The sequence below is a fragment of the Mus musculus genome, chromosome 14, assembly GCF_000001635.26.
Source record: "Mus musculus strain C57BL/6J chromosome 14, GRCm38.p6 C57BL/6J".
Taxonomy (NCBI): Eukaryota; Metazoa; Chordata; class Mammalia; order Rodentia; family Muridae; genus Mus; species Mus musculus.
In genome coordinates, this window is record NC_000080.6 from 52,890,053 (window position 1) to 52,914,740 (window position 24,688).

A 24,688-nucleotide genomic window follows, 5' to 3' on the forward strand; every position below is an offset into this window, starting at 1 on the left:
GTTCTTTACTGGCTTGCTCAGCCTGCTCTCTTGTAGAACCAAGATTACCAACTCAGAGATGGTCCCACCCACAAGGGGCCTTTCCCCCTTGATCACTAATTGAGAAAATGCCTTACAGTTGGAGCTCATGGAGGCATTTCCTCAACTGAAGATCCTTTTTCTGTGATAACTCCAGCTGTGTCAAGTTGACACAAAACTAGCCAGTACAATTGACCCCTTGTCAACTTGACACACAAACACATCACTAGTAAGCCTCATCCCTTAATTCCCAAGATCTAAACAACTTTAAAAGTCCCACAGTCTTTACATATTAAAAGTCAATCCCTTTAAAATGTCCAATATCTTTTAAAATCCAAAGTCTTTTTACAATTAAAAGTCTCTTAACTATGGGCTCCACTAAAATAGTTTCTTCGGTCAAGAGGGAAAATATCAGGGCACAGTCACAATCAAAAACAAAAATCAATCTCTAACCATCCAATGTCTGGGATCCAACTCACGATCTTCTGGGCTCCTCCAAGGGCTTGGGTCACTTCTCCAGCCATGCCCTTTGTAGCACACACGTCGTCCTCTAGGCTTCAGATGGCTGTACTCCACTGCTGCTGCTCTTGGTGGTCATCTCATGGTACTGGCATCTCCAAAACACTGCATGACCCCTCCAGTCCTGGCCATCAATTGCAACTGAGGCTGCACCTTCACCAATGGCCTCCCATGGCCTCTCACAGTGCCGAGCCTCAGCTGCTCTGAGTGACCCCTTCATGCCTTCAAAACCAGTACCACCTGGGTGACCCTTACACATTGCCAAGTCCCGCTGCAGCAGGAGTACAACCTTGGCTATCTCTGGAACACAGCCTCTTTGTGCTTTCAGAAAACACTTCCCAGAAGATGTCACCTCAACGATGCTGGTCTCTTCTTTATCACTGCTAATTTCTTAGCTCCAGCTAACCAGCATCAATAGTCCCAGTACTGCAAAGGTTTTGCTTTAGTAGTTCTGGTATCTTGTTAATCACAGCTGATTCTTCAGCCCCAGCTAACCAGAACCACAGAATTGTCACAATCGAAATAGCAATGGACCTGAAAAGTCTTTAATTGTCCCTCTGAAATTTCACAAGCCAGACCTCCATCTTCTACACTGTTCTCAACATTATCTTCCAAGCTCCTACACAACATCTGACAGAGCTCTTAACAACAAATGGATCTTCAAGCCCAAAGTTCCAAAGTCCTTGCACAGTCCTCCCTAAAACACAGTCAGGTTGTCACAGGAATACCCCACTCTGCTGGTACCAATTTGTCTTAGTCAGGGTTTCTATTCCTGCACAAAACATCATGACCAAGAAACAAGTTTGGGAGGAAAGGGTTTATTCAGCTTACACTTCCATACTGCTGCTCATCACCAAGGAAGTCAGGACTGTAACTCCAGCAGGGCAGGAAGCAGGAGCTGATGCAGAGGCCATGGAGGGATGTTCTTTACTGGCTTGCTTCCCCTGGCTTGCTCAGCCTGCTCTCTTGTAAAACCAAAGACTACCAGCCCAGAGATATTCCCACCAACAAGGGGCCTTTCCCCCTTGATCACTAATTGAGAAAATGCCTTACAGTTGGAGCTCCTGGAGGCATTTTCTCAACTGAAGCTCCTTTTTCTGTGATAACTCCAGCTGTGTCAAGTTGACACAAAACTAGCCAGTACAACTACTAAAATCCTAACCTTTTGTGTCTTATTTGTCCCAAGATGTAATGGCAGCACTACAATCTGCTTTGTCAAAGTTTTCCATGTCTCTGAAATGGAAACACAGCAGGAGGCAAACTGTGGACCCTCAAGACATTTGTTTCCTCATGTGGCCTCCAGAGGGCGCTGCTGCACTCACTAGTGTTCCCTCCTCCTTTGAAGATCTCCACCTGCTCATATCTCATCCTTCTTGCAGCTGGCTGAGTATTTAGCAAAGGCAAGTGACAAGAATCAGATATTCAAAACCTTCCAGGCTCGTGTTTGCAGCGTCAGTTTTTATGTATACGGGAGACTTCTCCAGCAGACTCTTCCCTACACCTGCTTTCAAGCTCTTGCTTTCCTCAGCCGCTTTCCTGCCTGTCCTGTTCCAGAATTCCTCCACAACAGAGCTGCAGCCTTCCCAAGGCTCAGCCATGCTCCTGGCGCTCCTCCCAGTGCTGGGGATACACTTTGTCCTGAGTGAGTACAGCTTTCTTGTGGTCTCTGTATCCCCGGATCCTGACTGTCCTCAGTGAAGTCTGCACTACAGTTCCTGACCTAATATTCTTGCAGGAGATGCCCAAGCTCAGTCAGTGACGCAGCCCGATGCTCGCGTCACTGTCTCTGAAGGAGCCTCTCTGCAGCTGAGATGCAAGTATTCCTCCTCTGGGACACCTTATCTGTTCTGGTATGTCCAGTACCCGCGGCAGGGGCTGCAGCTGCTCCTCAAGTACTATTCCGGAGACCCAGTGGTTCAAGGAGTGAATGGCTTTGAGGCTGAGTTCAGCAAGAGTAACTCTTCCTTCCACCTGCGGAAAGCCTCTGTGCACTGGAGCGACTCGGCTGTGTACTTCTGTGTTCTGAGCGCACAGTGTGTGGGGCTGCAGGGGGAGCTGAACACAAACACCAATGGCTGTGGGTGCTCAGACTCAAGATCTCTCCTGTGGTCTCTGTGGCATCTCTTTGGACTTGGAGAGCAAAGAAGGAAAGTTTCGCAGTCTCAGCTGTCTTTCTGCAACTCATTTCCAATTAAAACATCCACTGTATCCAATGCTCAATTGTAGTTCTGTGGAATGAGGAGACTGTGATGTTATCCTGAGTGTTATTGCCTGAGTGAACATTGCTTGGGCAGTGACTAGACTAAGTGGCTGACGGGGAAGCTGGACTTTCATTTTGTCACTTTAAGTGTCGCTTACACAGAATGTGAAAGGTGTACTATTCAGCTTCTGTCCTGGAATTTTCCTTCTCTTCTCAACCTTTCATGCTTATTTCCCTATAAATCCTTCTTTTGCTGCTAAATGTAACTGATCAGAATTGGTCATAATATTTAAGTATTGCTATCTTGATAATTTGATACCTTGTTAGTCAATATAGGATTTCATCAGTACCACAAAAGTTTTTAAATCTGTCATAATTATGTAAGTTCTAGCAATCATTAAAAATAAAACAGAAGAATAAGGAATTCAAGCTCATTGGTACTTTTTCCAAAGAGTTCTTCACAGTTGTAAATGTACTATCTTGTTTTTGCTGCCATCTTAAAATCTTCACGTGTCCTTGAGAATCCCCAGTCAGATTCCTTCTGCATCTTTTACAACGACTCATTGCTTTCACTCTGGTGTGGATGATTTTACTACGAGAATATCAATGATAGATTCTTTTTCCTAACATAGTCCTACCCTGCTGAAATACAGGCGAAGTCACAGTGAAAAGTTAGTGCTCACTAACTACAGTGTGGAATTTTAGTTTCTTCTCCACCTGATTGGGAGACTTGTAGAAGAAGATTTTGTGCTCCCATGTATTCAGTAGAGGAGGATGAATACTCAGGATAAGAAGAAAAAGGAATGGAGAATTTTCTAGCTGCTCCTTGACTCAGAAATAGAAGTAGGTAGGCACCATGGACCCATGAGCACCTGAGTATGATTTCCAGCACACATAAAAATCTGGGTGTGGTGGCCGTGCTGGGAGATGAGGACAGGCAGGTCCCTACAGCCTGCCATCCACCTAGCCTAGCCTATCCATGAGCTCTAGGTATCAGTGAGAGAACCTGTCTCCAATAAACAAGGCAGGTAGCTTCAGAAAAATGACATCCAAGATTGACTTATGGCCTCCACATGCATGTGCATATATGTGCACTTAAACACACACAGGCACACCCAAGCTCTTCAGAACATGAGGAAGAACACCCGAGGTTTTTCTCTAGTCTCTACATGTACACGTACACATGGGTTTTTACGTGCCCCACTCAGTTGTACCTGCACACCATGAGCACATACACATGTGCAGATAAATATTTTAACATAGAACACAAACACAAGTTATCTGAAGATTCTAATACTAAGTAATCCATCTTACATATTACTCTGTTACTCTCTCAGTGTGGATTTTCTTTATAATGAGATGAGAAGACACAGAACCTACATCAGCCCAGGAATGTTCACGTATTACTTTCCAGTGCACTCACCTGCTGCAGGAGATAGGGTTTCCCATTCTTGCCTCTGCATGTCTGGCCTGGCTGAGAGCTTCAGGTCCCTGGAGTTCTATGGCAGAGCTTCCTGTGTTTCTCCGTCTGCTCATCTGCATGCAGTTGATGTATCCACATGTTCTTCTGTGCAGCAGCAGCAGCATCCGACACTGTCATTACAGTACAGTGCCTCATATCCAAACATAGCCCACTCTGTTCCACTGTGTCTCATGGTGGCTAGACAAGGAATCGTTAGAGATTAAATATTTGGTTGTTAGTGGGTACAGGCTAATATAGATTTTTATACCATGCTTATTTGAGAAAAGGTATGATTCTAACATACTTTAGTCAGATTACCAAGCTAAGAACCTCGATTAAAAGGTCTTTCTCTGTTTGGTTATACTATGCAACATGTGTCTTCTCTTGCTAGCATGTTCTTTCTTGTGCTTGCTTCAGCAAAACATACTTTCACTTGTGTCTGCTTCACCAAAATGTTCCTTCACAAGTCTGCCTTAGAATTTCACCTGTCTGCTTCAGCGAAACATTCCTTCATGTGTTTACCCCAGCAAAAGACCCTCCAACACAACTAACTGACTTTCCAAAAAACCCTTATATTTCCACTTCAGTGTTCCAAGGATTAAAGTTTTAATTCACTCAGAAGATGGCCCTTTATATACAAATATGATAGCTTTTACATTTGGATACAGTTTTAATATTGTAGTGTTTTGGTTATCTTGATTTCTTCTTTTGTTGTTTTGACAAAGATCTCATTGTTCTCTTTAACACCATAAACTGGAACATCAGCATACAGAACTCTATTTCAGTTCTTATGATGAATCCCATTGCTGAAACTTATGTGTGCATATATTGTTACACATAATATGTATTTCTCAAGCTATCTGAGGATGGGATGTAGAATGAGATGTGTCCATAATACATTACAAGGCAATAGCACAGGCTTCAGCTGCTGCTAATGTGAGAAAGACTCATTTGTTTGTTGTGGTAGAGTTTCATGGGGTTTAGGCTGACATCAAATAAATTCAATACTTGGCTGATAATGATGCTGAGCTTCTGATCTTCCTTCCTTGACCTCCCGGTTGCTGGGATCCCAGGCATACTCCAGCATCCCCAGCTAAGGCTTTTGAGATTGCAAAGAAAATTACAAAGGATCAACATAAATTTGACATTTTATGTCAAACAGAAAATGAGACATGAAATACTCTGTATTTCCTGTTTCTCGGCACATATAAAATATGATTATGGGTTTTAAATAAAACTCCAGGAAGCATCAGCTCCAAAATAACAAGATGAAGGAGAACTTTAGAATGCTGAGCAATGAAATCAACAGAATGGATCAGGATGCTCTGGGCATATGTTTCTTAACTTGGATGTAATGTGCTTTTAGTCTTTTAAAATAATTTATATGTTCATGAGCTTATTCAAATATAAAAACTAATAAGTTATACAGGGTAAATTTTATAATAAGAAAAAGGTGTATAAAAATATACACTATTCTCTTTTGGACAGGGAGAGGGACTGGACAAGATGTAGCTACTACTGTCTCCTGGGTTAGATGGCGAATCTGCCAGGATTCACCACTAGAGAATTTAGATTTAATATGGCTTATAAGATGAGGATTCTAGTTGATGTGTCCAGCAATTGAGTTACCATTGTTTCTGAACTAAGTTTGTATGGTGTTTTCCTTCACGCTCGACTGAGTTCCAGAAAGAAAGGTACAGCGGAAAAGTGTGGGTTTGTCTGATGTGCACCCCAAAAGGACTTGGGAGTTTTGAAGCATGGGACTGACATGGTAGCAGCCCCCACGGGAACTTAGCGAGCTGGGTAGAGAGATTTTGGAGCTCTGAGAGAGTCTCCATGAGAAGAAAACAGGCTGGCCATTGCCTGCCAATGCTCACAGGTGTATTACAGGCAGTAGTGTGGATTCCTTACTTAATATTTCCTGCATACACTCTAAAGCCAGGACATGAGTCAGGTGTAGAATTATAAGTCTTTTAAATTAGGATAGATGTCAGAGTGTTCTATCTTATTGACAAAAATGATGGACTTGGTGTTAGGTCTACCTTGTACTTTATAAATTACAGAATGGTAAAAAAGAAAAAAAGAAGAAAAAATACAACTTTAAAAAATAATTACTTAATTAAGTTTGCATCCTGACTGTAGTTTCCCCTCCCTCCTCTTCTCCCAGCCATTCCTCCTTCTACCTCCATCCTCACTCTCACCCATTCCTCCTCTCTTTCTCTTCAGGAAAGTGGATACCTCCCAGAGGTGTCAGTCAGCCTTTGGCATATAGAGTTCCAGTAAGGCTAGGCTCATATTCTCCTGTTGAGGCTCAAGAAGGCCTCCCACTTAGGTGAAATAACCCCAAAGGCAGGCAACAGAGCCAGAGATAGCCCCCTGCTCCTGCTGTTAGGAGTACCACTACATGGAGACCAAGCTGCACAACAGTTCCATAAGTGCAGGGGGCCTAGGTAAGTCCCACGAAAGCTCTCTGGTTGGTGGTACAGCCTTTATAAGCCACTATGGATCCAGGTTAGTTGATTCTGTAGGTTTTCTTGTTGTGCCCTTGACCTCTCTGGCCTCCACCATCCTTCCTGCTTTTGACCACCATGGCTTTTACTTTTCCACAGTAGTCCACAAACTCCACCTAATGTTTGTCTGTGGATCTCTGCATCTGTTTCCACTAGTTGCTTCATGAATCCTCTCTGATAATGAGTATGCTAGGCTCCTGTCTGCATAATGTGTCAGGGCAGACTCCCTCTCATGGCATAGCTATCAGGTTGGACCAGTAACTGGCTAGGAAATCCCTCATTTTCTGCTCCATCTTTACCCCTGCACATTTTGTAGGTAGAAAAAAAATTGTAGGTAGAAGGTTTTGTGACTTGGTTGGTACCTCAATCCCTTCATTGGAAGTCTTACCTGGTTACAACAGAAGGCTAATTCAGGCTCCATAACTCTCCTGCTAGGAGTCTTAACTAAGACTGCTTCATAGATTTCTGGGAGATCCCATTGCTCCATATTTCTAGATCATCCCAGACATGTCGCCTCAATTTCAATGGTCTGACCCATGCTCTCCCGTTGTCCTTCCCCAACCTGATCCCTCCTGTTCCCATCCCCACCCTCACTCCCATTCAGTCCCAGCTCCACACCCACCACCCATGTCTATTATATTCCCCCCTCAGTGAGAATCATGTCCCTCCACTGAACCCTCCTTGTTACTTAGCTTTATTGGGTCTGTGGACTGTAGCATGGTTATTCTTTCCTTTATGGCTAACATCCACTTTAAGTGAGTTCATACCATGTTTGTCTTTCTGAGTCTGGATTACCTCCGTGTGAATGATTTTTTTTTCTTGTTCCATTTACTTGCCTGCAAATTTCATGGTGTCATTGTTTTTCAAACTGAGGAAAACTCGATTGTGTACATGGATCACATTTTTTCTGTTGACCTCCTGTCCCGTCACAACTAACCCCTGTCCTTTTTCCCTATTTTTCCTACTAACTTATGCTTATCTTGCCCTTACTTACTCTGGTACTTACTTCTCCCCAGTCGCATGCTGTACCTTTCTGGCCTCTGTGGTTACACCAGGTTATATCTTTCCACCTGAAAATGTGGAGCTAGGAGTCTTGACAATTTCCACTGGAGTTAGTTCAGCGGTGGAACATGTGGCCTTTGTTTTTCTGAGTCTCAGTCAACTCATTCAAAATAATTTCTAGTTGCATCTATCTATCTGCAAAGTTTATGTTGCCATTTTCCTTTACACTGAAAAATTCTCCAGAACTATAAGTGCCACACTTCTGTTAGGCATTTTCCAGTAGAAAGACATTAGGTTGTCTCCATTTCTTAGTTACTGTGAGTGGAACAGTGATGATCACAGGCAAGTATCTGTGGAGCAGGACGTAGAGTTCTTTGGACATACACTGAAGTCGAATAGCTGGATCATATGGTACATCTGTCTTTAGTTTTTTGAAGATTTTCTACACTAATTTCCAGAGCAGCTCCACCAATTTTCATGCCCCCCCCCCAGTGAACAGTTTCCCTCATCACCCATGTCAGCATTTGTTGTCAGTTGTTGTATTTTACATATTCTAACTGGTGTGAGATGAAATCACAAATTACATTTAAATTGCAGTTTCCTAATTGCTAAGGTTGATGAACAATTTTGAGATTTTTGAAGCCATTTCTATTCCTTCTATTGAGAACTCCATCTAGACACTCTTGTGTTCTGACTTCTGCATTTTCTTTACCAGGAAGTGAAGGGTTGGTTTAATGAGGCTTGTGGAGATGGCCTGAAGTCACTTTTGTTGGTTGTGTGGGCTCACTAGGGGGCACTGCAGGATTCCTAGAAACTAGTTTCTTAAGATGCCCTGAGTTGTGAAGAGCTGAGCTGAGACATAAGGACATAAGGCAATCCATTCACAGAGCAAGGAAGAGTGGTAATGGTGCAGAGTTAGACAGACAGATCTTAAGCTCTTGGTCATTTTATATAAACCCACAGCTATCCAGAGCCTGTTCACTGGATCTCATGTGCCTATACATCTCTTTAAAGAGCAATTCTCTGAAGAGATGTAAACAAAACAGAATCGCCCTGAGGATGGACACACAAGAGAAACCATTTTCACTGCTATTTGCATTTTTTAGCTTTTCATCTAGAATTCCAAAAAAATCAAAGTATTAGACATTATTTCAATACCTTTTATATCACATACAATCTATATGTGTATATATACATACATATTCTAAACTAGAAAGAAAAGGAATAACTTCTTTTTTGAAAAGAAAACTGGAAAAATGAGGTATGAAAAACTAGAAGGGAGAGGACCTCAGTGCACCTGAGCAGGCATCCTCAGCCTGATCTGGATCAGCTGTGTTTTCCTGAGGCAAAACATCAGACCAGAAGCCACGAGATAGAAGAGGAATCAGGATTGAAATAGGGCATGTCTTATTTTTCCCATAACTATCAAAACTGTGTATATGGTCATCTTAATTGCAAGAAATTCTTTTTATTCTGTGTAGTAGATCGTATGCTGATTTGTCGAATAGTGTAATTTAAGAGTCCTGCCAGTACTTTTTTTAAATATATGTCTTATATATTGAGCACACAGCAGAAGATGGCCACACAGAATGTCATATTGCTTAGTTTGAACATGTTTTGTCTTACTGGCCCTTTGTCTGTATTTTATAGTTATTTGTCTTGTGTGTGTGTTTCTTCCTTGTTAATTTTCATTTATTTCTGTTTTGGGGTCTGTTCACCTGTTTGTTTTCTAAAGAGAGAAAAAGAAAGGGCTGAACTTGAGTGGGTGAGGATATAGGAAAGATGTTGGACGTGATGGAGAACGGGAGACAAAGGTCAGAATATAGTGTATGAAAAAAACTTAGGACAAAAAGGGTCAGTCTTGCTAGGATTCTGCAAGGCTCTGCTTTACCCACTGGAGCCATTAGTTTTCACACTGGCATTCTTCATTAATGTATTCCCCTTCCTCACCCACTTCCTCCAAACTCTGTATATTACATGTTACATTAGAAACACAGTGTCCTGGGCTCTACATCAATGTCCTCCACAGCCCTGGAGCAATTACAGTGCAGAGTCATGACGCAGAGGTGGGTGGAGTTTCGAGTTCAGCTGAATGAGGAAACTTGGTGATTCAGACAGAACCTGTAGTCTGTAAGCACAAGTGTGTCTGGGCACAAGACACCCTTCAGGGCTGGAGAGAAGACAACCAGCGATTGGACAGGGGTCATGGAGAGGAACCTGGGAGCTGTGCTGGGGATTCTGTGGGTGCAGATTTGCTGTGAGTTGTGCTAAGTTCCTATTAGAGATTCTCCAGAAATGTTGGTGGTGGAGGGGGAGATGTTGATGAAAATCTCCTGTGCACTCTTCCTCATGGGTGTCTCCTGGGGTAGTTGATGGTGTGAGTGAAAATCTCTCTTTGATTTTGGTTTGCTTTTCTGTTTTCAAGCAGGGGTGAGCGGAGATAAGGTGAAGCAAAGTCCCTCAGCGCTGAGTCTCCAAGAGGGAACCAATTCTGCTCTGAGATGCAATTTTTCTATCGCTGCGACAACTGTGCAGTGGTTCCTACAGAATCCCAGGGGCAGCCTCATGAATCTTTTTTACCTGGTGCCAGGAACAAAGGAGAATGGGAGGTTAAAGTCAGCATTTGATTCTAAGGAGAGCTACAGCACCCTGCACATTAGGGATGCCCAGCTGGAGGACTCAGGCACTTACTTCTGTGCTGCTGAGGCACAGTGCTCCCAGCAAGGCTGGAGCCTGGCCCCAAACTGCAGCTGAGTGTGCAGCTATAACCCCTGGCACAGGCAGACTCTGCAGGAGGCTTTGCACAGCTGTGGCCTTATCAGATCGCCACCAGTTACAGAGAAGATGTGAGGAAACATAAGCTCGGTGCAGAAGTTCACACTTACATTCAGGTTTGCATGACACTGACTGCTAGTGTGTTAAACGCTCAGAGTCATCCTCGGCCCACAACACTAAAACACACACTTCACTTTATCAAATGCTTGTGCTAGTGTCACAAAATAAAAAACCCTCTTATATACTCCAGAATCATTTGGGCCATTTCTCACAATCAGAAACTGAGAGCAACTGTTTCTATCCTTTGTTTAGAGAGCACCTGACCAAACTTCCACCTAATCTGTTAAATATGAAGTTGATAAAAGAATTAATATTGATGATCTAAGAAATTCAGTGGTAGAAAAGCAGGGTAAACTAATCTTATTTAATGAAGACATTACTACAATGTTTTTTTTTTAGTTAAAAATAGAGTACATTTAATTATGCAATATGAAACAAATATTTCACATAAAAATTACAAGAGCCAAAGATAAATGACTAACTAGAGAGATATATTTGCAATTTGTATCACAATAGTACTTACAGCAATTGATTCTTCTGGCATATTTATACATTTGCAACATAATAGTTATACTAAACTCTCATTAAAACACTGTTTTCAAAAGAAAACTCAAAACTCCCTAAATATCACACAACAGGGGACTAAGTCACTATATCATAATTAAATGTGAACCAAAGAGTTGCTTTTTCCTAAGTGTTGGCTGATTTCATTTTGCAGTTGAAAAAACCCAGCTTGTCCTGTCTCTGTAAGGAACTGGAAAACACCTGTCATTCTTTCATGTAATTTCTATCCATTGCTCCCCAACCCACCCAATCCTGCTTCCTGGCCCTGGCACTACCTATAATAGGGCATATAATCTTTGCAAGACCAAGGGCCTCTCCTCCCAGTGATGGCTGACTAGGGTATTCTCTGCTACATATGCAGCTAGAGACATGATCTCTGGGGGTCCTGGTTAGTTCATATTGTTGTTCCACCTCTAGGGTAGCAGAACTCTTCTGTTCCTTGAGAACTTTCTCTAGCTTCTCCATTGGGAGCCCCGTGTTCCGTCCAATAGATGACTGTGAGCATCCACTTCTGTATTTGTCAGGACCCTGATATAGCTGTCAGGCAGAGCCTCACAGCTATATCAGGGTCCTGTCAGCAAAATCTTGTTGGCATATTCAATAGTGTCTGGATTTGGTGGTTGTTTATGGGATGGATTCGTGGGTGGGACAGTTTCTGGATGGTCCTTCCTTCTTGACCTGTCACCTTTATTAATGATTGAGTAATTCTGAATAGATATACCATGTTTGCCTCATCTTCATCTTTAGTTTATTTATTTTTACCTTTGTTGAAGTGATCAATAAATTATCTGCCAACTCTTCTTGAAGTGGCAGTTCACCTGGATCAAATCTGATTGTTTCCAGTCTATATTAGGTAGCATCATAAATCCTCTCACTGTCTTTCACCTCTTAAACCAAACCTTGCAAATGGTGGCAGTCACATATTGACAGCAATTACCACTCTAGGTTCATCCCTGGCTCAATCTCTCTCTTCCTAGAGCCTTCATCATGCGTGCATGTCCCACCAACTCTGGCTGAACAAGGCAACAAATGGTGGCTTGTAGGTGACACATCTTCCTGAGTTGATATTTTTATATAAATTACAATGCTGACTATTCAGTGTATAGGCTGATATTCCTAAATATAAACTCTGTTGTGTTTCAAAAATAATCTAGGCTTTGTTTTTTGCATCTGGAGAGAGAAACAATTTTCTGTTTTATATCTGGTGTCAAAAGTTTATCACTACCTCAGTTGATAATTTGACCCTCATAATTACCCCTGTGAAGCAGGTACTGAACTCCAGAAACCCTTCAAGATGAGACTGTTAGTGTGACTTTTGCTTCATATATTATAAACCATCTTCCATTCTCAGTATCCTAAGTTGCAGGGTAAATATATTTTTTACAAGAAAGGTGTGTTATATTTATTTCTTAAAAACCCCATCATAAAGGAGCATTCTGACTCTCTCTGCCTAGGATACAGAGTACACAACCACATCACACCACATATGATCACATTTTTTTGGCAAATTATATTTTATTTGACTATAAATATAATCTCCTCATGATCCACTATCAATCCCTTTATGTTGTGGGAGGTTTAGAAATCTGGATAGGCCCTTTCCTCTGGCTGGCAGCGCGGAAGCCGCACGATGCCTGGAGTTACTGTAAAAGACGTTAACCAGCAGGAGTTCGTCAGAGCTCTGGCAGCCTTCCTCAAAAAGTCCAGGAAGCTGAAAGTCCCCGAATGGGTGGACACAGTCAAGCTGGCCAAACATAAAGAGCTTGCCCCATATGATGAGAACTGGTTCTACACACGAGCTGCTTCCACAGCACCGCACCTGTACCTCCGAGGTGGTGCTGGGGTTGGTTCCATGACCAAGATCTATGGAGGACGGCAGAGAAACGGTGTCAGACCCAGCCATTTCAGCAGAGGCTCTAAGAGTGTGGCCCGCCGGGTCCTCCAAGCCCTGGAGGGGCTGAAAATGGTAGAAAAGGACCAAGATGGGGGCCGCAAGCTAACACCTCAGGGACAGAGAGATCTGGACAGGATCGCTAGACAGGTGGCAGCTGCCAACAAGAAGCATTAGAACAAAGGATGCTGGGTTAATAAATTGCCTCATTCATAAAAAAAAAAAGAAATCTGGATAGGATCCTATCTGTACTGGCTAGTTTTGTGTCAACTTGACACAGCTGGAGTTATCACAGAGAAAGGAGCTTCAGTTGAGGAAATGCCTCCATGAGCTCCAACTGTAAGGCATTTCCTCAATTAGTGATCAAGGGGGGAAAGTCCCTTGTGGTAGGGACCATCTCTGGGCTGGTAGTCTTGGGTTCTATAAGAGAGCAGGCTGAGCAAACCAGGAGAAGCAAGCCAGTAAAGAACATCCCTCCATGGCCTCTGCATCAGTTCATGCTTCCTGACCTGCTTGAGTTCCAGTCCTGACTTCTTTCAGTGATGAACAGCAATGTGGAAATGTACGCTGAATAAACCCTTTCCTCCCCAGCTTGCTTCTTGTTCATGATGTTTGTGCAGGAATAGAAACCCTGACTAAGACAAATTGGTACCAGCAGAGCGTGGTATTCCTGTGACAACCTGACCATGTTTTGGGGAGGACTGTGGAAGGACTTTGGAACTTTGGGCTAGAAGATCCATTTATTGTTAAGAGCTCTGTGAGATGTTGTGTAGGAGCTTGGAAGACAATGTTGAGAACAGTGAAGAAGATGGAGGCCTGGCTTGTGAACTTTCAGAGGGAAAATTAAAGACTCTTTTCAGGGCCATTGTTACTTTGGTTGTGAAGATTCTGTGGTTCTGGTTAGCTGGGGCTGAAGAATCAGCTGTGATTAACAAGATACCAGAACTACTAAAATGAAACTTTTACATTACTGGACTATAGCTGGTTAGCTGGAGCTAAGAAATTAGCAGTGATTAAGAAGAGACCAGCATCGTTGAGGTGACATCTTCTGAGAAGTGTTTTCTGAAAGCACAAAGAGGCTGTGTTCCAGAGATAGCCAAGGTTGTACTCCTGCAGCAGCGGGACTTGGTAATGTGTAAAGGTCACCCAAGTGGTACTGGTTTTGAAGGCATGAAGGGGTCACTCAGAGCAGCTGAGGCTCAGCACTGTGAGAGGCCATGGGAGGCCATTGGTGAAGGTGCAGCCTCAGTTGCAATTGATGGCCCAGGACTGGAGGGGTCTTGCTGTGTTTTGGAGATGCCAGTACCATGAGATGACCACCAAGAGCAGCAGCAGTGGAGTATAGGCATCTGGAGCCTAGAGGACGACGTGTGTACTACAAAGGGCCTGGCTGGAGAAGTGACCCATGCCCTTGGAGGAACCCAGAAGATTGTGAGTTGGATCCCAGACATTGAACGGTTGGAGATTGATTTTTGCTTTTGATTGTGACCATGCCCTGATATTTTCCCTCTTGAAGGAAGAAACTATTTAGTGGATCCCACAGTTAAGAGACTTTTAACTGTAAAAAGACTTTGGATTTTAAAAGAGATGGATATTTTAAAGAGATTGAAAATTTAAGAATATGTAAAGACTGTGGGATGTTTAAAGTTATTTAGATCTTGGGGATGAATAAGACTGTAAGGGTTGAGGCTTACTAGATATGTGTTTGTGTGTCAAGTTGACAAGGGGTCAATTGTACTGGCTAGTTTTGTGTCAACTTGACACAGCTGGAGTTATCACAGAGAAAGGAGCTTCAGTTGAGGAAATGCCTCCATGAGCTCCAACTGTAAGGCATTTCCTCAATTAGTGATCAAGGGGGAAAAGCCCCTTGTGGGTGGGACCATCTCTGGGTTGGTAGTCTTGGGTTCTATAAGAGAGCAGGCTGAGCAAGCCAGGAGAAGCAAGCCAGTAAAGAACATCCCTCCATGGCCTCTGCATCAGTTCATGCTCCCTGACCTGCTTGAGTTCCAGTCCTGACTTCTTTCAGTGATGAACAGCAATGTGGAAATGTAAGCTGAATAAATCCTTTCCTCCCCAACTTGCTTCTTGTTCATGATGTTTGTGCAGGAATAGAAACCCTGTCTAAGACACTGTCTAATTTTTCAGGGGCCCTCAGTCATGTTAGTGAAATAGCAGGTTTGTTAGATGTTTAGGAAGGTGAATGGTCTAGGTTTTCATATTTTGAGACACGTTCTCCCAGTCCCATCATACTCTATGCCTGACACTGCTCTCTGTGGATATTTTCCATATTCAGTAGCATAAAAGAATTTCAAAGCCACAAAAATTCATAGAAGTCCCTTATCCAATTCCATTACAAAACAGAAATTATGTGTGAAATACCATTGCTACTGATTTCCTCATTAGCATGGTCTCCACTTCATTCCTGTAGGGACAATCACCCTATAGGAAACCCACCATTTTCAGCTCTGAATGCTGAATCTGGAAAGAACACGTCTAATATGTCTGACCACCAGGATCAACAACTCCAATCTGGGTAAGGAAGGGCACTTTGAGCAAGCAAGACTCAGGCTGCACACTACTGATCTTTTTGGCTTTAACTTGGAAATGGATTTTTTTTCATGCAATACCTTCTGACCAGTGTTTCCCCTCCCTCATCTCCTTCCATATCTTCCCCACTTCCCCACACAATCAATTCCATGCCTTAGTTCTCTCTCTGTTTAGAAAACAAACAAACAAATAAACAACCAGAATTGAGCTTAGCAAATAGAAAAACAAAACAGGTGAAGCACATACACATGTGAGGCACATGCACACACAGCAAATCCATAAAAACCAAAACTGAAAAATAAACTATGTAAGCAAATGCCATAAACAATGCCCAGATAAGGCATTATGATACAAAAAAAACAACCAATGATCTTGAAAAATTGTCCATCTGCCACTGGGCATGCCCTTCACTGTGGTTTGTGTAAGTGAGTCTTAAGTGAGACTGTTGGCAAAAACTTTTTTTTTCTCCGTGAGAAGTTGTTAATTGGAGATGGTTTCTTGATTTGGAAGAGGCATTATGTCCACTTCCTATGATTAACAATGGAACCCTGTCTTTATTGGACCTCTCGGGACTCCCGTGTATGCTGCTGCCATCTCTGTTAGTTCCTATGTGAACCAGACTCGTTTTTGAAGGGAATTATTCCCTTAGTGCCTTCCATCTGCACTAGCTCCTACAATCTTTCTGCTTCCTCTTCTACAGAATTCCCTTTAGTCCTGAGAGGAGGAGTTTAATGGAAAATTCCATTTAAGACTGGGTGTTCCAAAGTCTCTTCCTGAAGAACCACTACACATATTTTCATAATGGCTATAAAGTTGGTACTCTCTCCAGCAATAGATGAATTTTGCCCTTAAGCTACAACCTCAGCAGCACGAGCTGTCATTTGTTTTACTGGTTTTGGGTATTCTCAGGGGTATAAGATGAAATCTCATAGTGGTTTTAATTTACATTTTCCTGTTGACTAAGGATGTTGAACATTTCTTTAAGTGTTTCTCAGCCATTTGTGTTTCATCTTTCAAGAACTCTCTGTTTACATCTGCCCACTTTTAAAGTGTATTGTTCTCTCATATATTATATTTCAATCACAGATTCCCCTCCCTCTTCTCATTCCAATCCCTCTCCCCTACCTCCCTTCTCTCCTAGATCCACTCATCCTGCATGTCCCTTCAGAAAAGGCAGGCCTCCCAGGAGCATCAACCAAATATCAAGTTGCTGTAAGACTAGGCATATCCCTCATTTTAAGTCTGGAGGAGGCATCCCAGTAAGAGGGCAAGGGTTCCAAATGCAGACAAAAGAGTCAGAGGTAGACCCTGTTCCCTCTTCCCACTGCAAGGTGTCCCACAAGAACACTAAGCGACATGACCATAGCACACACGCAGAGGACTTAGGTCAGACCCATATAGGTTCCCTGAGTGTTGGTTCAGTCTCTGTGAGCTCCTAGTGCCCTGGTTATTTGATTCTGTGGGCTATTTTTAAGCACTCCATTGGTTTGTACAGTCCTTGTTTTCTCTCTTCAGGGCAATTACCTTCACTCTGCCTAACGTTTTCCTATGGGTCTCTGGATCTGTTCCCATCGGCTGTTGGTTGAAGCCTCTCTAATGACAATTATGCTGGACTCTGGTCTACAACTATAGCAGTATTATTAAGAATCATTACCTATTTTATTTATCATTCATTCATTTATTTTCCTGGTTGTTTGCACACACACACACACACACACACACACACATACACACACACACACACACACACACACACACACACACACACACACACACACACACACACACACAAACAGACAGTCTCTGGGCTATACAGCTTCTGGTTCCTGGCTCTCCAGGTAGTGCCAGGTGTGGGCACCCTCCCACGGCCCAGGTCTCAACTTGGACCAGTCATTGGTTGACCACTTCTGCAATATATGAGCTACCTTTACGCCAGCACATCTTGCAGGCAGGAGAAAAGGATAAAATGTAGAGAGGAGGTTTTGTAGCTTGAGTGGTGTTCCAATCCCTTCACTGGAAACCTTACCTGGTTAGAGAAAATGGCCATTTGGGTACTGTATCCCCCTATTAGAGTCACCCTCGTAGATTCCTGAGAGTTTCCACTACACAAGGTTTCTACCTCTCTCTTCAAATGCCCACAATTCCAGTCATCTTTCCCAGTTCTTGCTCTCCTCACAGCCCCATCTGATTCCTCCTATTCCCATCCCTTTCTGTCCCCAGTCCACACATGAAATCTAGTCTGTTTCCCCTTCCCAGGGAGATCCTTGTGGTCCCCTCTTAAGGCCTCCTTGTTAATTAGCCTTGTTTACTGAGTCTGTGATTTGTAGCATTATTGCCCTTGACAGCTAATATCCACTTATAAGTGAGTACATACCATGCCATTCTGGGTCTGGATTGCTTTACCCAGGATCATCTTTTCCATCTAGTTCCATCCATTTGCTGGCAAATTTCATGTCATTGTTTAATTAATTTATTTATTTTATTAAATATTTTCTTTATATACATTTCAAATGCTATCACGAAAGTTCCCTATACCCTCCCCCCGCCCTGCTCCCCTACCCACCCACTTCTTGGCCCTGGCATGCCCCTGTACTGGGGCATATAAAGTTTGCAAGACCAAGGGGCCTCTCTTCCCAATGATGGCCGACTAGGCCATCTTCTGCTACACATGTAGCTAGAGATACGAGCTCTGGGCCTACTGGTTAGTTCATATTGTTGTTCCACCTATAGGGTTGCAGACCCCTTCAGCTCCTTGGGTGCTTTCTTTAGATTCTCCATTGGGGGCCCTGTGTTCCATCTTATAGATGCATGCCATTGTTTTTTACAGCTGAGTAATACTCCATTGTGTAAATGCACCACATTTTATTTAACCATCCTTTGATTGAGGAACATCTAATTTGTTTCTGACTGTTATGAATAAAGCCACTAAGAAATAGTTGAACAAGAGTCCTTGTGGTATGGTGGAACATCTTTTGATATGCTCAGGAGTGATATAGCTGGATCTTGAGGTAGAATAATTCTCAATTTTCTGAGAAACAACCATATTGATTTCCGTAGTGATTGTGTAAGTTTCCACTCCTTTCAGTAATGGAGGAGTCTTCCCCTTGCTCCATATCCTCGACAGCATGAGTTATCAATTGTGTTTTTGATCTTAGCCATTCTGATGGATATAAGATTAAGTCTCAGAGACACTTTGATTTGCATTTCTCTGATTGTTAAGAATATTGAACATTTCTTTAAGTGTTTCTCAGCCATTTGTGATACCTGTATTGAGAATTCTGCTTATATCTGTACCCCATTTTAAAAGTTGGATTGTTTGATTTGTCGATGTCTGGTTTCTTGAGTTCTTTTTATAGTTTGCATATTAGCCCTCTCTAGATGTGGAGTTGGTGAAGACCTTTTCCCATTCTGTAGGCTGCAGTTTTGTCCTTTTGATGATGTCCTTTGTCTTACAGAGTTCCTTTCTTGTTCATGACTGTTTTAGCTATCCTGAGATTTTTGTGTTTCCATATGAAGCTGAAAAATTCTTTTCTACTTCTCTAAAGAATTTTGTTGGAATTTTGACAGGGATTGCACTGAATCTGTCAACTCCTTTGATAGAATGGCCACTCCTCCCAATTCACAAGAATGGGAAGCCTTTCATCATCTGATACCTTCCTTTATATCTTTCTTTTGTGTTTTAAATTTTTATTATACAAGGTTTTCACTTATATGGCTAGGGCTTCCGAACACATTTTATTATTTTGATGCTATTGTGAAAGTTGCTGTTTCCCTGATTTCTTTCTCAGTGTGTTGCCATTACTATATTGGAAGGCTACTGAATTTTGTATGCTAAATTTGTGTCCAGCAACTTTGTTGAAAGTATTATCAGCTGAAGGAGTTTCCAGTGGAGTTTTTTGTTTTTCAAATTTTTTTATTAGGTACTTTCTTCATTTACATTTCCAATGCTATCCCAAAAGTCCCCCCTTAGCCCCCCCACTCCTCTACCCACCCACTCCCACTTCTTGGCCCTGGCGTTCCCCTGTACTGAGGCATATAAAGTTTGCAAAACCTATGAGCCTCTCTTTCCAATGATGGCTGACTAGGCCATCTTCTGATACATATGCAGATAGAAACACGAGCTCTGAGGGGTACTGGTTAGTTCATATTGTTGTTCCACCTATAGGGTTGCAGACCCCTCTAGCTCCTCCATTGGGGGCCCTGTGATTCATCCAATAGCTGACTGTGAGCATCAAATTCTGTGTTTGTTAGGTCCCGGCATAGCCTCACAAGAGACAGCTATATCTGGGTTCTTTCAGCAAAATCTTGCTAGTGTATGCAAAGGTGTCAGCTTTCGGAGGCTGATTATGGGATGGGTCCCTGGGTGTGGCAGTCTCTAGATGGTGCATCCTTTCGTCTCAACTCCAAACTTTGTCTCTGTAACTCCTTTCATGGGTATTTTGCTCCCCATTCTAAGGAGGGACGAAGTATCTACACTTTGGTCTTCGTTCTTCTTGAGTTTCACGTGTTTAGCAAATTGTATCTTGTATCTTGGGTATTCTAAGTTTCTGGGCTAATATCCACTTATCAGTGAGTACATATCATGTGAGTTCTTTTGTGATTGGGTTACCTCACTCAGGATGATGCCCTCCAGTGGAGTTTTTAACATATAAAATCATATCATCTTCAAATAACAATTCTTTGATGTATTCCTTTCCTATTTTTTATATTCTTGATCTTTAGTTGTCTTGTTACTCTAGCTAAGACTTCAAGCATTAAACTGAATAGGAAGAAAGTGGACAACCTTATCTGGTTTGTGATTTTAGTGGAAATGCTTTTTAAAAAACCTTTCCATTTTGGTTAATGTTGGGTGTGGCATTGTGATATACTAATCTTTTATTGTGTTGAGATATATATATATATATATATATACACACACACACACACACACACATATATATATATATATATATATATATATATATATATATATATATCTTCTACCTCTATCTTCTTCAGGACATTTATTATTAATGCATGTTGGATTATGCCAAAGACCTTTTCTGAATCTAATGAGATGATCATGTGGTTTGTTTGGGTTTTTTTTTTTTTGTCTTTCAGGCTGTTTATGTGTTAGATTTAATTATTAATTTATATATGCTGAATTATACTTGTACTCTGAGATGAAGTCTACTTCATCATGGGTGATGATTTTTTGATGTGTCTTGTATTCAGTTTGCAAGTATTTTGTTTAGAATTTTTGCATGTATGTTCATTATGGATATTGGTCTGTAATTTCTTTTTTGTTGAGGTCTTGTATGGCTTAGATATGAGGGGAATTGTGTTCTCATAAAGATATTTAGAAAATCTGTCTCTGTTTTGTAGAATAATCTGAAGTTAGGATTAGTAGTGAATTGTTCAGTTTCTATGAATTTATACATGTTCTCTTGTTGGCTTGCTGGGATGCAGTGTTAGAATTTAATCTGTCAGTGTATTTCACTGGAGGAATTTAGATAATTAATAAGCAGTGTTCATAACTCCCTATTACTTTGTTGGTGTTGTGAGTGTTTCTGCTCCTCTGTTGGTTTGCTGTCCTGAGATTATTTATTCTTTATGTTTTCTTGGGTGTGGTTAAATTCTTCAGATTTCCTTCTATTATCTTGTGTAGATCTGGGTTTGTAAATGGGTACTGCTTAAATTTTGTTTTACTGTGGAATGTCTTTGTTTCTGCATCAATTGTGATTGATAGTTTTCCTAGGTTTAGTAGTTGGGCTGGCTGGACCCATGGTCTCTCTAACTTTGGAGAGTCTCTTCCAGGTTCCTTTGGCTTTTGTAGTTTCCATGGAGTTGCAGGTTCTTTTGGCTTTTCTAGTCTCCATGGAGTCGTTGGTTATTAGTATAATATGTCTGCCTTCGTGTGTTACGTTTCCCCTTGCATTTTTAAATATTCCTTCCTTGTTCTGTAAGATCAGATTTTTTTTTTTACTATTATTATGTGTCATTAGAGAATTTATTTTCTCATCTAGTCTATTTGGTGTTCTGTATGCGTCTTATACTTTGACAGGTACCTTTGGCTTTAGGTTAGAGACATTTTCTTCTATGATTTTGTTGACATTTTTTGTGCATTTTGTCTGAGTTTCATGTTTTCCTTTATTTATATCCTTCATAGATTAAATATTCTCATGGTGTTTTGTATTTTCTGGATATTTTTCCAGGATGATTTCTATTAAATGTTTTTTTTGCAATGTCCGGTTCGTGTTCCTTGTCTATGATGTCTGAGGTTTTCTCTTCCATGACTTGTACTCTGTTGGTGTAGTTTACCTATGAGGCTTTGTTTGACTTCCTATATTTTTCATTTCCAGTTTTATCTCAGTTTTTGGGTTTTCTTCAGTGATTCTATGTCTACTTTTGCATCTTGAACTGTTTTCTTCATTTTATTTCACTGTTTCTGTTTTCATGACTTCAGTAAAGGGTTTAATCATATTCTCCTTAGGTTCAAATACATTGCACTTTTGTGGTCTATTTTACTAAGGTTACTGGGTCCTTGTAGAGACAATAGGTCCTTGCCTATTGATGATTAGGTTTATGTGCAGGTGTCTGGGATAGGATGATTATGTTTCTATGTGTTGATATCTGTTATTGTCTTTGTTCAGTAAGTGTTTCCTTCCTTCATTTTTGGTTGAACTCTCTGGATATTAGTAAAGTATGATTGTTGTTCATTGGTAGGGAGTGCTTCTATGAGTCAATTTGTGGCAGAAAAGAATAGACGTGGGCTCAGAGAAAAGTCTGAGAGAGGCTTCCATAACAACCCAAGGGGATTGTGTTCATAAGTAAAGGTAGTATTCATAGGGAGTTGGGGACATGCTGTGAGCAGAGGATCTTACAAGCAGGTTACAGTAAGGCAAAGAATTTTTTTGGGGGGGGAGAGGTGAGCATGAAAGGGACCCTGGGTCTGAGTCAAGAGTTTTGGTGTCCAGTGAATGACGTTGAGGAAGGGGACCTGTAAGCACATTGTTACCAGGTTAAGGATAAGAATGGAGAGATTGTAATGGGGGACAGATAGGATAGTGTGAATAATCTCCTTAAGTCCCTGCTCATGTGGTCACTCACGGAAAGAGTTTTCTTATGCACTTGAGGGTGACATAATGGAGAGGGGTTTGTACTAGAGCGGGTACTGTGAAGGTCCACAGGACAAGGGAGCTGAGTTCTCTGCAAGGTTTGCTGGAGTCCCTGGATAATGAAAGCAGAGAGGAAGCAAGCTCTGGCCCCTACAAGTGGTCTGATACAGAGGTGGGGAATGAAACTAGAGAAATAGCATTGTAGGCCATGAAGGCCATTGAAGATGAGATACTTTTTTTCCCAGGTGGTTGTGACCACAAGATTCCCAGGTAGAATGTCTCTATTGGCCTTTGACATAGAGGAATGGGGGTGAGAGATGAAAGGAAATGCAGCAAGGTTTGGCTGAGTTCCTAGTAAATGAGGAGGAGTGAGAGGACAGGCCCAGTAAGTGGTCTGTTACATAAGGGATGGGGATGGTACTAAGGAAACTGATGTTGAGGACAGGACGGACAATGAGGATGACCCTCTTACTTCCCAAGCCAGTGTAGACACTGGGTTCCCAGGTAGTGTCTGTAGATATTCACAGTTGACACAAAGAAAACAAAACCCACTAGAAAGGTTTGGGAACGTGCTGAGAAGGGTCCACAAGAAGGAGAAAGGATTTGTTGCAAGGTTTGGCAGATCTCACAGGGAATCCACAATGCTATTCTATCAGGAATTCAGCCTTCCAACACTGGATGCTGTGAGAGTGAATGAAATGAATGGAGCCATCCTCAAGATCAAATGACTTCGCATAACTTCCCTAAGAGTAGTTATGTATATTTGCGATTCCAGGATGACTTCTCTGAAAGGTGAGATGTAAGTATAAAAAGAGCATATCTGCATTGTCAATAAGAATTCACTGAAATAGGAACAACATTGCTTCCTTGCAACTGAAAGCCCATAAGAGACCTAAGAAAGGTCTTAGGTTCCATACCTCTCAAGAACAAACATAGCCCTAAATATTTGTCCCAAAGAAAAGAGAGTTGTTTGATAAATGATCTGAACATTCTGCAGTATGGAAGGGGATTGGTAAATTCAGTTGTAGACAGAAGAAATTTTATATATATCACACACACACACAAACACAACTTATATAAGAATATATAACATATATACCTTTATATATGAAAACACATATATACCTTGCATATGAAACATAATGAATATGGTATGTGATATTTAAAGATAAAAATGAACCTGACTAGTGAATAAATATACTATTCTTGATATCCAAGTTCTAGATCCCATTTGATATGACATATTGGGTGTTATATATCTGAGTACCTCATAGGATAAGAGCACCAGCCCTTGCTGATTAGAGATGCAACCAGAAGGTGGCAGTAGATCTCAACGGCTGGAGGCTATGCAGAGAATTCACTTTGGTGTGTGTTGATGGTGTAGGCTTTTTTGTCAGTGAGTGAGGAGGGATGATTCTAGAGCTAGAATTGTTAATAAGAAAGAACAATAGTCTGATAGCTGTAGTCACCATGATCTACATTGGATTTTAATTTAATTGGGCAGAACAATGAAGCCATCTTTCCCACTTTATTGATATTTCTGTGGCTGTATTTGGATGGTGAGTTAATATTTTGGGCCACAGAATAGTCAGTGGGCATTTTAGACATCTAGGGGTGTGCCATCTTACTCAGATTTTCTCTAGTTACCATAAAAAAAGGAGAAACTTGGAAAGTGATGGCCTCACAGCCTTTCTCCTTTCTTTCCATCTTTCTGTATAGAGATGAGCCAAGGCAAGCAGGTGGAACTGCTTCCTTCCATCCTGAGATTCAAAGAAGAGACCAACACTCTCATCAACTGCATTTATGTAAACAATGCCTTGCTCTGCTTCCTTTGGTATAAGCAAGAACCTGGAAAACATCCTACGTTCATTATTGACATTTGTTGAAATATGGAAAGAAAACAGAGCCAAAGATTTATAGTTTTACTGAATAAGAAATCCAAACATTTCTCCCTGCACAACACAGACAATCAGCCTCAAGACTAAGCCATGTACTTCTGAAAGTGCACAGTACTGATGAAAGTGCACAGTGTTCCATGGCTCT

General features: G+C 41.6%; 2 pseudogenes, 2 gene segments (V, D, J or C) and 1 further gene; all 5 read left to right on the top strand.

The window, feature by feature from the left end:
- The window catches only part of Tcra (T cell receptor alpha chain), a 1,796,232-nt gene that overhangs the window by 462,086 nt on the left and 1,309,458 nt on the right, over window positions 1-24,688 (top strand).
- On the top strand, window positions 2,134-2,566 carry Trav9d-2 (T cell receptor alpha variable 9D-2). The segment is given in 2 exon segments: window positions 2,134-2,179; window positions 2,273-2,566. Coding segments are annotated over 2 exon segments (340 nt in total).
- Trav4d-3 (T cell receptor alpha variable 4D-3) lies at window positions 9,920-10,418 on the top strand. The segment is given in 2 exon segments: window positions 9,920-9,968; window positions 10,140-10,418. Coding segments are annotated over 2 exon segments (328 nt in total).
- Window positions 12,740-13,213, top strand: Rps19-ps2 (ribosomal protein S19, pseudogene 2; annotated as a pseudogene).
- Window positions 24,365-24,650, top strand: Trav5d-2 (T cell receptor alpha variable 5D-2; annotated as a pseudogene). Its single transcript is given in 1 exon segment — window positions 24,365-24,650. A coding segment is annotated over 1 exon segment (286 nt).